The following is a 16,272-nucleotide window of genomic DNA, read 5'->3' as shown; positions in this document are numbered from 1 at the left end:
CACTTCCCCCATCCCCGAGTGATGCAACGTTATGCCACACTGCACTGGGTGTAATAAAACACCGATGTTGCACTAGAGAGCAGGCCCGTCCAGCTCGTTATACCGAGGACGAGAACAATTAATACCATCAGTAGGCCGCGTGCTGTTTGGCAGGACGTAGGCAAATACCGACGCGCGTTTCGGTTTGCATAACACGGCGACCTCCGCAGGAAGCGCCCGACGCACTGTCGCCCACGTGTCGATCGCCGACCGCCGGCAAGGTCGCGTTTACGATTCGGCAGCAGATAAAAACTCTTCGCAGCACGCGAACCGTGACGCGTACTTGCGAGAGATTCTCGTGGTGGGGGGACGCTGTCCTCAGGCGACGTTGCCCAGCTTCGCGTCTCAGTCCTCCGGTGACCGTGGTCAGGCACCGACGCCATGGACGCCTCCAAGCGCAAATCCAACCCGAACCCGCGCACCACGGCCAATCCGCTCTCCGCACTCACCTTCTGGTAAGTCCAGGCACTGCACACCGCCATGCGCCCAGTGCCGACCGATTACTTCTGACTCTGCGAGCGTCAGTGAATGTAGACGAGCACGAAGCTGCAAACAAAAGCCGTTGTGGTCGCTGGGCGATCTACATATCCCATTGTACCTGCACATATATTCGTTCAACTAAACGTAACACATATAAGATGGTTACATGCGACTCAGAACAACGTAAAACATGTTACTTTTGTCTTTATCAGAGAGCTTACAACTCTCTCTCTCTCTCTCTCTCTCCGCCTTTGTCTCTCTCAACACATTTAGGAAAAAAGACATTCTGCCAATGACAGAAATTACCACGTGTTAGGCACATGTTCTATAGACACAACCGCTTTCGGTCTCACATTGGACATCATTGTAATCTATCAGTTTCAGCTAGCAAATAGAAATGTAAAATGGTACAGCAAATACAGTAGAAACGCTTTTTTCTCATCGGCCTAACGACATATTCAACACATATATCGTGAAACAGAATAACTGTTTCTTATACAGACCCTCCACTTTATGTATCTTTGGCTACCATTACAAAACCGCATTGCTTAACAACTGCAGGGATTGAAAATTCATTGTATGCCTTGTCTTACAAATTACATACAGTCAATTTTCTTCATTCAATATGCTGGATTTAAAAGATCGACAATAATTTGAAATTACTGCTTATGTTGGTATGTTTTCTTCACGAATGTCTACAAGCCCAGTGGGACATTAATACGAACGTAACGTCATGTAAGTGTACTTCATTTTGTTACTGTTTTAATAAATCACAGGGAACCTTCTTCTGTTCACAGTACTTAATTTTAAAATCTAACTTATGACGAAAGGTTCGATTGATTAAAGCAACATTAAACCAATGAGGGGTCTTTCTTCATTCTTACAAGAAGTCATTTTCTCGCCTTATATTCTCAGATTTTTGGCAAACACCTTTTCTCCAGCGTATACTACTACATCTCACAGTTCTTTTTGGAACTTGCAGTTATACTTCAGACCTAGGCTGGGAATATCACAATAACTTCTCTTGATACAAATGTGAACAGCCGAGTGACGTGAATGTAAGTGCTTGTCCTCTCGAACAAACATCATCAAGCTGCACTACAATCTAAGATTTACTCATATTTTTACAGTTAAATATCTTCTGACATTGTAACTACATTACACCACATGTCCATGGAAAAATATAGCAGTTATAATATTTATTAAGTGCTCTAATTTTGTCCATTTAATCACAGATAGGTATTACGTAGTCAATGTCAGTCATCAAACTGATTCCAGCATCTTACGGAGTGCCTGCAAAGTACAAAGTCCTCTTACAACACATCTCTATCCCATAAACATTGCCAGTTCTCGTTAAAATTTCTTCTGCCGATTCTTCAACAAGTTAAGAAAGAGCGGAAGTACGCAAAGTTACAACTGCCTCTCAACAGACTCAGACAAAAATATAAACTTTTTGAATGTAAGGGTTGATCAATGTGTTCTTCCCACAGTGAATGATTCTCTCCTCGAATGCCTAGGATGATTATTCCAGGAGATCGAATGCTTTTTCTGAAGTTCAGTGTCATTTTGAAATGTTTATAGGTTGTGAAAAGACAAGTGTAGAAACAACCTGTGGTTTGAATTTCAAGAGACAGCTTCGTTGCCACTTGCATGCTAAAAACTTTTTCGTGCATGTTACTTACCCAAAAACAAAAATTAATATAATGAAATAAAATATTCTTTCATTCATTTGCATGACGTTAATTCTATTCTTCACTGTGTCACTGTTTAGTATGTCCAGATTCTTACCTGCTAACACAGCACATCGTCATTTTGATAAATGTCATAAACCTTTTGGCAACTGTCAAATGCCAAGACAGAAAAGAAGCTTTTGGTAGGTGTTCTAGAGTTCCAGACAAGATGCATAATGCTATGAGGTGTCGCTATTTCATTGCTTAACACGAAATTACATTGCATGAACTCAGTGAACGTCAGAAATCGCCGTATTTCTAAACACCGTAGTAACACATAGCAAGCCAATGTAAGTATTCACTGCACGTGATAACTCCGGCGTTCTCAGAATAAAAAGGTTAGGCGCGTTATACTGCAAAAACAAATCACCTACGAAAAAAAAAGCTGCTACCATGTAGACGAAATTTTCTTATAATGCTAGAATTACATAACTTTGCAATCACCTTCGAACAAACATTTACTACCACGTCGGCAAAATTTGCTTATAATACTGTAATTACAGAATTTTAACTATGAACATAAATTACAACTGAGATCTACTGTATACCATATAGCCATATGCGATCCATTTGTAATATTAAACTTTCAGCACATAAGAGTAATTCAACTGTTCTCAGCCAATGCCTCTGTCAAAAGTATTTTTGCCTTGTGAAATGCCTTGGAACGCAAACAAATCTGATCAGGTGTCATATCAGGTTTTATTAAGCATTCTTACAGAGACTGTGTTTCAGTAATCTTAGTTGAGAGATATTCTGGTTGATGCTTTTTGCAATTATTAACCTTAAACTTCAGAAAACCTAATTATTCATCACGAAAGTTCACGAACAAGCCACTGTCGTCGCTCTAATGGTCTCGCGATATCGCAGTGATAAGGCAGTTTTTTACATCACTTTCATTAGTACAAAACTGCTTTAAGGTAGCACTACTTAAGCCACTAGCAGAATGACAGCTGTGACCCTTTCCGTCGAAAGTCAACGCAATAACTGCTGGTAACGTCACAGCCGTTTCGCCTATTTACTCACCTGCTGATTACGACTACAACTAAGAAACATATTCATAAACAAGGACGCAGGACGTACGGCAGCGAAGAGGTTCAGTTTACCCACTGAACAATGTAATCGTGAGAAATGGAAAAATGCGAACAACCTTGGACACGATCAATCTTCATTCAAATCGGACGCATTCACGAAACCATTTAAGACACAAAATTAGTGGATTATATGCGTCACTACGGTGGACGTGAAAAACATTGAATAGTCGTGTAGATCAGAATGACTGCACGCGCACACGAGAAAACGAGTGAATTCTGTTAGCCTATAACGCCAGTGAAAGACTGCCAGGACAGAAATAGAATAGACGGGCTGGCATTGGCTACCACACTCGAGGCAGTCATCTAATACTGATCTGTGCCTTGTTGTGGCCCTTCAGTCTCCCCCAGTGTATCTGATGACAAAATACCGTATTTCAGACTATAAGACGCTGCGGACTACAGGATACACCTTAATTTTTAAGCAGTTCTTTTAAAAAATAGCATTTTTACCATTTTTATTATTAGAATGCAAAGGCAGACTAAAAAAATTCTTAATTCATAAAACGGAACTGACCTTTAAAATCCCTGAAAACCGTAATCTAAACTTTCTCCTTCTTTTCCTTCTTCTTCTTCTTCCCCTTTGTCGTCATCGTTGTCCTCTACATATGTAACATGGTCTCCACTGCCATCGAAAGCGTTACTTGTGCAGCACTTCTTGAAAGATTGAACAATAATGTCTTCTCTCACTCCAGACCACGACTGTTACACCCACTGTGTATTCATGTTGGGTTTCATGCATTATCCATTTGCTCCATTCGTCTTTGATATACACTTCAAATGGTTTATTTATCAAGACATTGCAGATTGCTGTTGTGAAGTAGGTCCTCCCGGAATAACTGCAAGCTAGTGTCAGTTTCTTTTTCTAAGAATTTTTCAAATAACTCCTAAACTGATCCAGGACAAGAAGAGAGCTGTTCTTCAATAAAGCACCTCTCCTTCTCTCCTACAGTCTGTTAATCCGGAATTTCATACCAGCCTCGTCCACCCAACCCTTGTCATGTACGTGGACAGCACCAACACATGGCGTTATTTCAGAAGGTTTGGCACCGTTTTGCTCTTGAAAATGATCATTGGATTAAGTTTAGTACTGTCAGCACAACATGAAAGGACAACAGTGTATCGGATTTTTTTATGTCTACTTGTTTTTATAGTTAACAGTTTCAGCACTTTTCATGGCAACAGTTCTGCTTCTTGGCACATCAAATGTAAGAGTATTCAATATGGTTTCAAATGGCTCTGAGCACTATGGGACTTAACTGCTGAGGTCATCGGTCCCCTAGAACTTAGAACTACTTAAACCTAACTAACCTAAGGGGATCACACACATCCATGCCCGAGGCAGGATTCGAACCTGCGACCGTAGTGGTCGCGCGGTTCCAGACTGTAGCGCCTAGAACCGCTCCACCACGCAGGCCGGCATGTAAGAGGAGTTTCGTACAAATTCACTATTTCATTTAGTACCATACTTGTTTTCTTCGATGTTGAGTAATAAAGCGAGGGAACGATAAGATTTCCTCTTCACACGCTTGCGGCATTTTCTGAGATATTTTGGTTTTGGTTCGCACGCTAAGTCCAAGACGCTTCATAAACCTACAGCACCAAACAACTCCACCCTTAAAATCTGTTAAGTTCCACTACGGCACTAGCTTACGAGCGTGTACTTGAATCATTTTTGTATTAATTCCAGTGCCATTTTGAAGGTGTCTTTCAATCCATTTCAATTCGTCATCTTCTAGTTTTGGCCATTTTGCATTGAGTCGTCTATTTGCACATTTGGTCGTCCATTTTTTTTTCAGTTCTTCTTCACTAGTCCGTCAATCGCGAATGGTGGTTTTCTGTTGTTGGAGGGCCGAAATGCCGCTTACCTGGCCTGTTTTCGCGTTCCTCTGCATATGCTATTACTTTTAATTTATAGCTTGCATCATATGAATGCCTTTTATTTTTTTCCATTTACGAAAATAGCCACTGAAAAGAATTCTGCAGTGTTGGCGATAACACAAATCACTTTCCATTCAAGTTCACTGGCCACGAAGACCGCAGTGACGCATCACAGGCTACACACTGTACTGGGTTTGTGATGGTGGGGCGGGAGGGAGACGGTGTCAGCAAGGTCGTGAGTCCCCGCAGCTTGTAGGCCTGTTCGTCGCATCAGTGCTCTGCTGCTGCCAGTAGAATCCAGCTTTGCCAGAGGAGGTTTACCGCGGCATCGAATATATGGCTATTTTTAAGACTGGTGGGTATTTGAAACAAAACACTGGAATTTTTATATTAATTTCGAGCATAAGAGGCACCAGAATTTTGGAGGGAATTTTCCGAAGAAAAAAGTGCATCCTACACTCCGTGAAATACAGCAGTTCGCAGCCATATTAAGTACTTGTGGCCTTCAACCGGCACAATACTTCGGCGGTACGTGACCCTCTTAAGACGGTTATAATTACAATGAACGTGTGTTGTCACTCCTTACCATCTTGTCAACTCTTTGCTGTCTCTTCGCAATATCTTACTGGATCGGATTAACACCTGCTCTTTACTACTCGTCTGACTGACATCACCCCACTGTAACCTTCCTCACGTCTCTTCAACTGACACCAAAATGCACTGACAAGTAAAACTTTTCTGATACTTTGACTACCTCGCACCTCTCCGCTCACAACATGCAAAACAGTGGGACTATGGGATGGCACGCACACATCTAGCCCGTCTTCCACTCGCGCACGGTTTGACTGGTGCTGTCAGAGGATCACTTGGAAGATGGAGCGGCGCACCGCGGTCTTCAGTGATGAAAGAAGGTTCGGCCGGCACGCAAGTGATGGCCGTTTACACGTACGCCGTACACCTGGCACTGTCTCATAGGGCGCACCATTCGTCCAAGGCACACTGGCTCCACCTCACGTCTTACGGTCTGGAGTGCGATAAACTGCGACCCTCGTTCACTTCGTGCTTGTCTCCAATGCAGCACACGTAGGAAGTGACTCGTGCCACCCTCCGACCTGCACTGTTGCAACAGTAAAACTTGAGTGAATTGCAAATCTCTAAACAGGTGTACTATTTTTTCCCCGCAGAGTGCATACACAGGACCCGAATGTCAAATAACTGCGACATAAATCACTGTTGCTCCGTGCACGATGTCAGTTAAGCTGAATACAGATAACTTGAATTCACTTTCTACAGTTTTCGCAATACGAGCTTAATTTAACTTTTGTTATTTAATTTCTGCTGTAACAATCGTTTCTGATATTTTATTAATTCACTGATCTGCACAGACATATTTGAGTTTGTGCCCTATTATGTTGTGGCAAATATTGATTATTTTGAATCTGAAGGCTGCAAAGATGTACGTCGGCGACTCTCCAACCACAGACTGACGATCTGGGCTATGAAATCTCCGGTCCGCCTCGCCGCTGTGGATCTAAGATGGTGGCAAGATGGTATCCGCTCTGCTTCGTATGTGATAAATTCACTGAAATTATTATTCTTCACCACGCAGCTGCAGAAAACAACGACAGTAAATGACGAAACCTCTACAGGGAAAACTTCTAGATGGGATTTAGAGGTGATATTTATTCAAAAACAACCTGTTTACGGCAACAATGCGCACCCACACGATTACGTATGTTCAACTGGTGCGATGCAAGTTTATTTAAAATTTCCACACACACACGTATTCAAATTGTCAAAACTTCCCAGTAATGTATACCAAAAGAAAGTCGTTATAGTACTTGGACATTCTGAAAAGCCATTAGCTTTTACGCCACTGTCTGTCTGCACTAACAGACCAAACACGTCTTCCACCTCGCCGGACAATATAGTTCTCATAACTGAAGGCTCCGTAAAACATAGTTCATTCAGCTTCTTCCGAGCACTGTTAATTGAAAGCCCAGTTAGTTACTAAATTCTTCAACTTAACTCATCTGCCGTCCATATAAAACGAGTCTTGTTTCTTCGTCTCTTCTCATCTTGTCTTGAAATTTTTCCATCACTTGAGCCTTGTCCTGCAGTTACCCAAGGACAGCCATCGTTAATCGGATTTGGCGTGTTAATGCTTAAGGGGTGGCCGGATGGCCTTCCTGCCGCCGCGCCATACCCCCCGGGACGGAATTTGTGTACCCCAACTGTCAGTGTCGAGTGTAATCAATGGAATAGTTCAAATGTTCAAATATCTGTGAAATCTTATGGGACTTAACTGCTAAGGTCATCAGTCCCTAAGCCTACACAACTGCTAAGGTCATCAGTCCCTAAGCCTACACACTACTTAACCTAAATTATCCTAAGGACAAACACACACACCCATGCCCGAGGGAGGACTCGAACCTCCGCCGGGACCAGCCGCACAGTCCATGACTGCAGCGCCTTGGACCGTCCGGCTAATAGTGCGAATGTGTTCAGATGTGCGCGAGCCGTGTAACTGAGGCGAAGCATGGGAACCAGCCCAGTATTCACCTGGTTGGATGTGGAAAACCGCCTAAAAACCACATCCAGGCTAGCCGGCATACCGGCCCTCGTCGTTAATCCGCCGTGCAGATTCGATCCGGGGCCGGCGCGCCTACCCGAGTCCAGGAAGCAGCGCGTTAGCGCTCTCGGCTACCCTGGCGGGTTCTCATCCTGTCTTGAAATATTGACCCAAAATTAATGTCACTTATTCTTCCATCAATAGATCCGTTATCTTTTTTCTTGATTTGCCTTCACTGTCTCTGAATACTTAACGTGATGGATGTTCAGTTACAAGCTCGCCAACATGTTCCACCAAGACAGCGTTTTTCGTTGTGTCTCCAGTTTCTGTGAAAACCACTTCACTTTAACTTCTTGTCATTACAGTACCTGTTTCTCCTCCTTTCCATACGACACAATCTAAACCTTGATTCAAAACACTTTTTCTATTCTCAGTATATAAACTGTTCTCCCCTTAACACACTTCCACGTCTCTCTCCATCTCTCCTTTCTCAATTGCCTCCTAGTTCTTTTAATGATACAGATATTACTCTTGTCCTAACGAGTATAGTACTTCATTTACACAAACCACAGAATGTTATATTACTATTAGACACTAGTAAAACGCAAAGTACATTGACAAACACAAGTTCATACGTTCAAGCACTCCTATTTTATTTTAGCATTTGTACACTAAAACAATAATAAAAAAAGACCTGAATGGGACAGAAACTGGAAGATGTGATGAACATGTACAGATCAACAAACTATTACAGTTCCAGAAAAATTGGGTGCTTTATTCAAGACAAAGAGCTTCACAAACTGAGCAAGTCAATAACACATTAGCTCACCTCTGGCCCTTATGAATGCTGTTATTCGACTTGGGATGGAATGACAGAGTTGTTGGACGTTTTCCCATAGGACATAGTGCCGAATTCTGTTCACTTGGTGTGTTGGATCCTCAAAATCTGAAGATGGTTGGACGGCCCTGCCTATAATGCTCCGATATTCTCAGTTGGGGAGAGATCCGGCAATGTTGCCGGCCAAGATAAGATTTGGCAAACACAAAAACAAGCAGTAGAATGTCTCGCTGTGGTCAAGTTGGCACTATCTTCCTGAAATGTAAGCCTAGGATGGCTTGCATGAAGGCCAATGAAATGGAGCACAGAATATCTTATCATTGACATACCACTGTGCTGTAGGGGTGTCGCAGATGACAACCAAAGGGGTCCTGCTAACAAAAGAAATGACACCCCAGATCATCACTAATGGTTGGTGGGCGACAGGTTCGTATCCCACCACTAACCAGGGTCCAGGGTGTCTCCAGACAGGTCTTCGCTGGTCATCGGGGCTCAGTTTGCGGACAGACTGATCAGTGAAGACAATTCTGTTCCAGTCAATGAGATTCCAGGCCGAAGACGTGTCTGGAGACACTCCGGACAGAGGTGGGATACCAGCCTGACTGTTGCCCACCCGTCTTATGGGTCGACAGTAGTAGGACGAAGTTCGTTTCAGTCCATTTTCTTAGTGCAGGTTGCATTCATCAGGGGCATCCTCAGCTTACATTTCAGCAAGATAATGTCCGACAGTCCCTACTGCGTGCCTTCGTGCTTGCCGAACCCTACCTTTGCCAGGGAGGTGGCCAGACTTCTTCCAGACTGTGAACGTTTGCAGCATTAGGACAGGACCCTCCAGCCTTGTCGGGATTTTGACGATGCGATGCACCAACTGGGCGGAATTTGAGACGATATCCCCTGGAAAGATATCCAACAGCTCTATCAATCAGTTCCAAGGCGAATAATTGCTTGCGTACGGGCCAAAGACAACCAACGCATTACTGACTTGGTCAATTTGTAAAGCTCATTCTCTTGAATAAATCATCCAATCTTTCTGAAATTGCTATCATTTGTTTGTCTGCACAAGTACATCACATCTACCGAGTTCCGTCCCATACGGATAATTCCTTCGTGGTGCGTCATTATTGTTTGTCTTCATGTGTATTTAAAAAATAAGTAAATGCTTGAATTAATTAGACACTGAAAAAGTAAATAATTAACAAAGTGCATTGTCCTGTCAGGGTGACAAATATTAATTACGTGCAGCATAAATTACCGTCGCAGTCTGGTCAGTTCATCAGCGCCCCTGATGCTGGCGACACAATAGATCGCCAAAATGTTTTGGCCCTCTGTCACCATGACCTGGCAATACATACATTGACTATTTTGTTCAATGTCCTATTAACTGTTAGGGGCTGCAGCTGAAGAGCTGTATGAGTGGACGAGAAAAGCATATCGAAACAGTCTCTCAAGCAGCCGAGCGGCAGTTAACATACTAAACTCTTGTTTCTAATCCAAAATGTACATGATTTTTACATCTAAATCTACATTCTGCAAACTAGCTTATGGTGTGTTGTGGAGGATACTTCCTGTACCAGTCCTCCTCTTCAAGGCGCAAATGGTTCACATGAAGAACGACTGTTGGTGAACCAGCGTGTGAGCTAAAATTTCTTTAATTTTACCTTTGTGATCTTATCGTGAGAGATACGGAGGAGAAAGCAGTGGATGGGTTGCCTCTCGCAGAAAAGGACGCTTCTTTTTTTTTTTTTTTGCAGCACGATGCAGAGTGATCCCTTGTAGTGTGTCTACCATTGTAGTTGGATCACTATCTTTGTGGTGCCTTCACGCTTTCTTACCGAACGTGTGACGACACAAGCTGCAGTTTTTTGGGTCTTCTCAATCTCGTTTGTCTGCGTAACAGCGCCAGAAAGTCGAGGATTACTTAATACTGGTCGAACGAGTGTCTTAAAGCTACCCCCTTTGTCGGTGGACTGCATTTCCTGAGGATTCTTGCTACGAATCTTACTTTGGAACTTGCCTTTTCTACAATTAGTTCTATGTCTTCACTTCACTTCAAATCCCTTCATACACATCATTCCACATATGTTGTGGCTGTGACTGCTTCCAGTGCATGTTAGGTACTCGTGTAGTCATAAACGAGTACATGCCTGTTTCCACATGCTGTGCGTTTGTTTGTGTTCAGAGTGAACTGCCAATCACTGCACCAAGCATCGGCCCTCTGCAGGTCTTCCTGAATTTCGCTACAATTTTCTAGAGTCGCGAGTTTTCTGTACTCGCTGGGGTTACAAAGTCATCAGATAGTGATATGCACATACACAGGAGGCGGCAGAATCGCGGACACAAGGCATAAAAAGACAGTGCATTGGCGGAGCTGTCATCTGTATTTCACTTGTGATTCATCTGAAAAGGTTGCCGACGTGATAATGGCCGCAAATCTGTACGTATAGGACATCCCATTTCGGATATCGTTAGGGAACGCAGTATTCAGAGTCCACAGTGTCAAGAGGGTGCCGAGAAAACAAATTTCGGGCGTTAACTCTCACCACGGACAACGCAATGGCCAACGGCCAACGTCTGAGAGCAGCGGTTTCTGCAGACAGTTGTCATGACTAACAGACTAGCAACACTCCACGAAATAACCGCACAGATTAATGTGGGACGTACGGTGAACGTCTCCGATAGGACTGTGCGGCGAAATTTTGCGTTAATGGGCCACGGCAGCGGATAACCGACGCGAGTGCTTTTGCTAGCAGCACGACATCGCCAGCAGCGTCTCTCCTGGGCTCGTGACCAGAGCGGTTGGACCGTAGACGACTGAAAAACCGTCGCCTGGTCAGATGGGACTCGATTTCAGTTTGTAAGAGCTGATGCTAGGCCTCGAGTGTGATGCAGACCACACGAAGCCACAGACTCATGCTGTCAACGAGACAATGTGTAAGCTGGAGGTGGCTCGGTAATGGTGTGGTGTTCTACATGGATTGGACTGGGTCCTCTGGTCCAACTGAACCGGACACTGACAGGAAATGATTACTGATATGTTCGGCTACTTGGAGGCTTCAAGATCCCAAACAACTATGGAAATTTTATGGATGATCATTTCACTGGGCCACAAGTTGTTCACGGTCTGAAGAACGTTCTGGACAATTCGAGCGAATGATTAGGCCACCCGGATCGCCCGATAGGACCCCACCGAGAGTTTTCGTGACGTAAACGAGAGGTCAGTTCGTGTACAAATGGCTCTGAGCACTATGGGTCTTAACATCTGAGGTCATCAGTCCCCTAGAAGTTAGAACTACTTAAACCTAACTAACCTAAGGACATCACACACAACCATGCCCGAGGCAGGATTCAAACCTGCGACCGTAGCAGCCGCGCGGTTCCGGACTGAAGCGCCTAGAACCGCACGACCACACCGGCCGGCTCAGTTCGTGTACAAAATCCGGCACTGGCAACACTTTTGCAATTATGGACGGCTACAGTGTCACGGGACCTCCAACGACTTGTTGAGTCCATGCCTCGTCGAGTTACTGCGCTACACCAGACAAAAGGAGATGCGGCACTACATTACGAGGTGTCTCGTGACCATTGCCACGTCAGTGTATATACGTTGTGAATTTTAATACTCGTACAACATTGCCTTCAAGTACACCCGAAGCGTAACAAAAGGTTGGAGTATTGGAAGCATTGAAGTGAAAGAAACATAAATGAATGTGTAAGAGAATGGGATATAAATGAATCTGTAAGAGCGCAACTGGGACCCGATGACGTTTCTTCGTTATTTTGCGTGTTTGGCTCTCTGTTTCCCACATAATCAGTACTGCATCTCATTCAATGTTAGTTCATTATGTATGTCATATCCTTGCAAAATATAAATTGCATTTCATAAATAATAAAAATTAGCTGCTTGCGTAACTTCAGCACGTTTATGTATTCAGATCAATTACTTTTCATGCAAGTACTGATTGATATATTTTTGTTTTGCTTATTTTTCGTATTTTATCTTTTTGTTGAGGAAGTTGCATTTTCTAGGGCTACGTGATAAATCTGTATTGTTTCCTTCATTTTTACGACCACATGTCTCTGTTTTACGTTACAGATCAGTAATTTTCGAATAAATCTGAATTAAACATTGACAATTTCAATTTTTCTATAAATACTGTTTACTTTTAAGTAACAGACAAGACAATAACTATATACAACAAAAATATTCTGTAGGTTACCTGGCGCTTTGCATATCCTCATTGAGTTTAAACGATTCACCAGTTATGGTTTTTAGGGGATTTAAGACACTGATCACATACACAAAGCAAGCGATCGTTATGAAGTAACGCCTGATAGGTATACAGCACACCTGACGTGCAGGTAACACAGGTACAACCTTAACTGACTGACGCTGCTAGGAGAACTACTGTAGTCTACACTTATTTACGACAGTCTACAGTAGCCTACAGTAGTTTTACAACTCTGTGGAAGAGATAACTACTGGAAAGCCAAAAAATTACGACCATCTGTTTAATACCTTGTTGGTTCACATCTAGAACATTGGTCCGCAAGACAGATGCGATTCCGCATGACAGGAATTCTATAAGTCGTTGTTAGATTTCCGAAGGTATGTAGCATCGGATGTCTATGCATAGGTGAGATGATTCCCTTAAATTACGGACCCGTGGTTTGTGGGCACAAAGCTGGCTCACGATAGTGTCTGACATCAGGCTCAAATCAGGCGAAACTGGTCGCCAAGACATCAGTGTGCGTTCCCTGTCACGTTCATCAAACCACTTCCGCACCAGTCTGGCCTTGCGACATGGACAGTTATCTTGCTGGAAGATGCCATTGTTGTCAGAGAATACGTCAAGCATGAAGGGATTGATGTGAACTACAATAATGTTCACGTAGTCCACAGCTGTCATCGTTCCTTCGATTACTGTCACAGGTCTGTTGGAAGACCAGGTAAGTATACCCCACAGCATAACACTACTCCAACAGGCCTGCGTCCGTGACTTGGTGCGTGCTTCGAGCAGCCATTTGCCTGAGTGACTGGGTATCCGTAAACAATCGCCATCTTAGTGTAAACACGAAACGTGATTCATCCGACCACACGACACGTTAGCAATTACCCACGACCCAATCTGGTGATCCTATGGCCACTGTACTGTAACTGTGAATATCGTCGGGTCAACTCGCTAACACATAGAGATCGTCTGCTACGGAACCCAATGTTCAACAGTGAGTACTGAACAGACTTCTCCGATATGCTTGTGCCCGTATCAGCATTTCATTCAGATCTGCGACAGATCACGGCCAGTCCTGCTCTACAGAGCAGCAAAGCCGCCGACCTCCACGATCCGTGGTGAGGCGCGCTCGCCCAACGCCTCGCTGCCTGCTCGTGATTCGCCGCCCTTCAGACACTTCCCACAGATTCTCACGACAGTAGTACGCGAACAGCTGGCCAGCTCCGTCGGGATTGTTGGCATAAGACGTAGCACAAATGTGAAAGAGATTTTTACGTTTCAATAATGCACGTAAGGACAGCTGACGGATCAACAATATGATATTGGGCACGTTTCACGCGCTAGCTTCCGAGTGAGTGTAGTATGATATTATACGTCTCCTGGTGTCACGTCACCGTATTATCGCGAAATAATGGAGAGAGAGTATTATGGACATGATGCCCCACTTGGGACGACAATCTTTTATTCAGATAGACATGGATATCAGCATCGGATCGTTCAGTGAGCACATATACGAGCTTCGAAACTTCGCCACGTGGACGAAATCGACAGGTGGCCCAGGTATTATGGTGTGGGGAGGCATAATGTTACGAGGGTGTACTGATCTCCAAATCTCTGAACATGGCACACTCACCAGTCAACGTTATAGCGACACTGTGTCTTTTCAGGGGTGCATTCGGCCCTGGCTTCATTTTTGTGGGCGACAATGTGCTTCCGCATCGAACGGTGCAGGTAAAGGAGCTCTTGGAACGAGAGGATATTCGGCACGTGCGCCCGACTTAGATCCCAGCGAGTACGTGTGCGGTGCGTTGGAGAGACGTTATGCAGCAGATATACGTTCAGCAGTTGCCAGCCGCGCTGGTGGGGGAACAGAAGGCTCTGCCACCACAGGAACTCCCCAGCATCTCAGCGCCCAGCGAGGGAGCACACACTCGTCTGTGGTGATGTTATAGCCTGTTAACAACTACCTCCCGCCTTTCATAATGTCCAGGGGCCATCACGAATCGCGGTGACTTCAGTACAATTATTGTCTTTTTTCAGTACAATTATTGTCATTTTTTCGTCTCTTTAAGTCTTAGACACCAGCGTGTATTATAAAATGCAGGATAGTAAGGGTACAACCTTGTCGAAATCCACGTCATAATATCGGCAGATCTTTGGTGTTACGCTTTCATGTCGTTCCTGGCACTTTCGTACGGATTCCTTACGAATCTGTACAAAGCTTGGTTATCTTCATAATTCTCTTCACAGTTCCAGAGATCAGCTGTTCAGATTCTGTCAAATGCTTGTTCAGGCCCAAAGATACAGCATGAAAGGAATTTTATCTAGAAATTTCTACCTGTCCATCCTGAGACTGCAGATAAGACCTTGGGTTCCTCTGTTTGGGTGAGAGCCTTATTGTCCTTCTTCCAAACAGTCGTCCACCTTCTTCCTCAATTTAGTTTCTAAGATGCCTGAGAAGATCTCGCCACTCGGTCAGAGCAGTGAAATTCATTTATAGTTGCTACACTGCCGGATGTCTGTTCAAGTAAAAGGTGGGTTATGGTTTAATAGCCTGTCAGCAATGAGCAGATGACAGACAATGTACAAATTGCGCAAGACGAGTTGAAGCTTGTTCTTCAGCGATTTGGAGGATTTGCGCCGACCACATGTTCTTGCAGTACATTCACAAGTCACGAGATGAAAGAACCGATAGGCGAGGAGTCAATGAGTCTCTCCCGGAGCTGTACCACACTTTGCTATTCATATGATTCCTGCAGCATCTTCAAGACGTATTTATTGCATTAGACTATTTCCACGGGAACTTTTTTTAATCTAGGCTCTGGATATTGAATACCTTACGACAGTTTAAGGAAATTACCAGAACAGATCGCTATTAACATGTGATTTACAGGAATTTGTTCTCGTAGGTAGAACTGCAATTTCAGCTATTTTTGCCACCAGGATAACGGTTTGACTGAGGGTAGAGGACGTGCAGCTTAGACACGTGTTCAGCTGCTTATCGCGTCTTTACTGCAGCTCAAAGAAGAGGTATCAAGTTCAATCTCGCTAATCTCTCTTTACCCCGCAGCAGTACCTGCGTACTAATAGTGACGTGTTAAGACTGTTGTGAAGCACATACGTGGTTGGATGTTTACTTGGGACAGTGTCAACGACTTCTGCTCTGAAAAATTCCGCTCACTTCATATCTGCACTGAAACTCTCGAATTACAGTTGATAATAATACGACGGTACATTTGATTTGCTGCTTTCAGTATCAGAGTGGAGAACATTACCGGGCACCTCTTCTAGGGAGTTATTCTGAAAGACTATTATGGAATCATTAACTAACTTTAAGTAACATACCTGGTTTACATACGCCGGACGACCAAGTAGGTTTGGCGCTGTACTGTTCTCTTCCTGCCGTCAAACATGG

At 43.9% G+C, this 16,272-nt stretch overlaps 1 protein-coding gene across 1 annotated transcript in view; it reads left to right on the top strand.

Annotated features, from left to right (window-relative positions):
- Window positions 1–392: 392 nt before the first annotated feature.
- Window positions 393–16,272, top strand: part of LOC126458620 (ATP-binding cassette sub-family C member 4-like) — a 312,931-nt gene continuing 297,051 nt past the window's right edge. Inside the window, exon 1 of the mRNA XM_050095787.1 lies at window positions 393–494. Within this exon, the coding sequence (XP_049951744.1) occupies window positions 421–494 (74 nt within the window). The 5' untranslated portion in view covers window positions 393–420. The remainder of the gene's footprint in view (window positions 495–16,272) is intronic.

The sequence above is a fragment of the Schistocerca serialis genome, chromosome 2, assembly GCF_023864345.2.
Source record: "Schistocerca serialis cubense isolate TAMUIC-IGC-003099 chromosome 2, iqSchSeri2.2, whole genome shotgun sequence".
Taxonomy (NCBI): domain Eukaryota; kingdom Metazoa; phylum Arthropoda; class Insecta; order Orthoptera; family Acrididae; genus Schistocerca; species Schistocerca serialis.
Note: the sequence above shows the minus strand (reverse complement) of the source record. Positions and strands in the feature narration are given on the sequence as shown.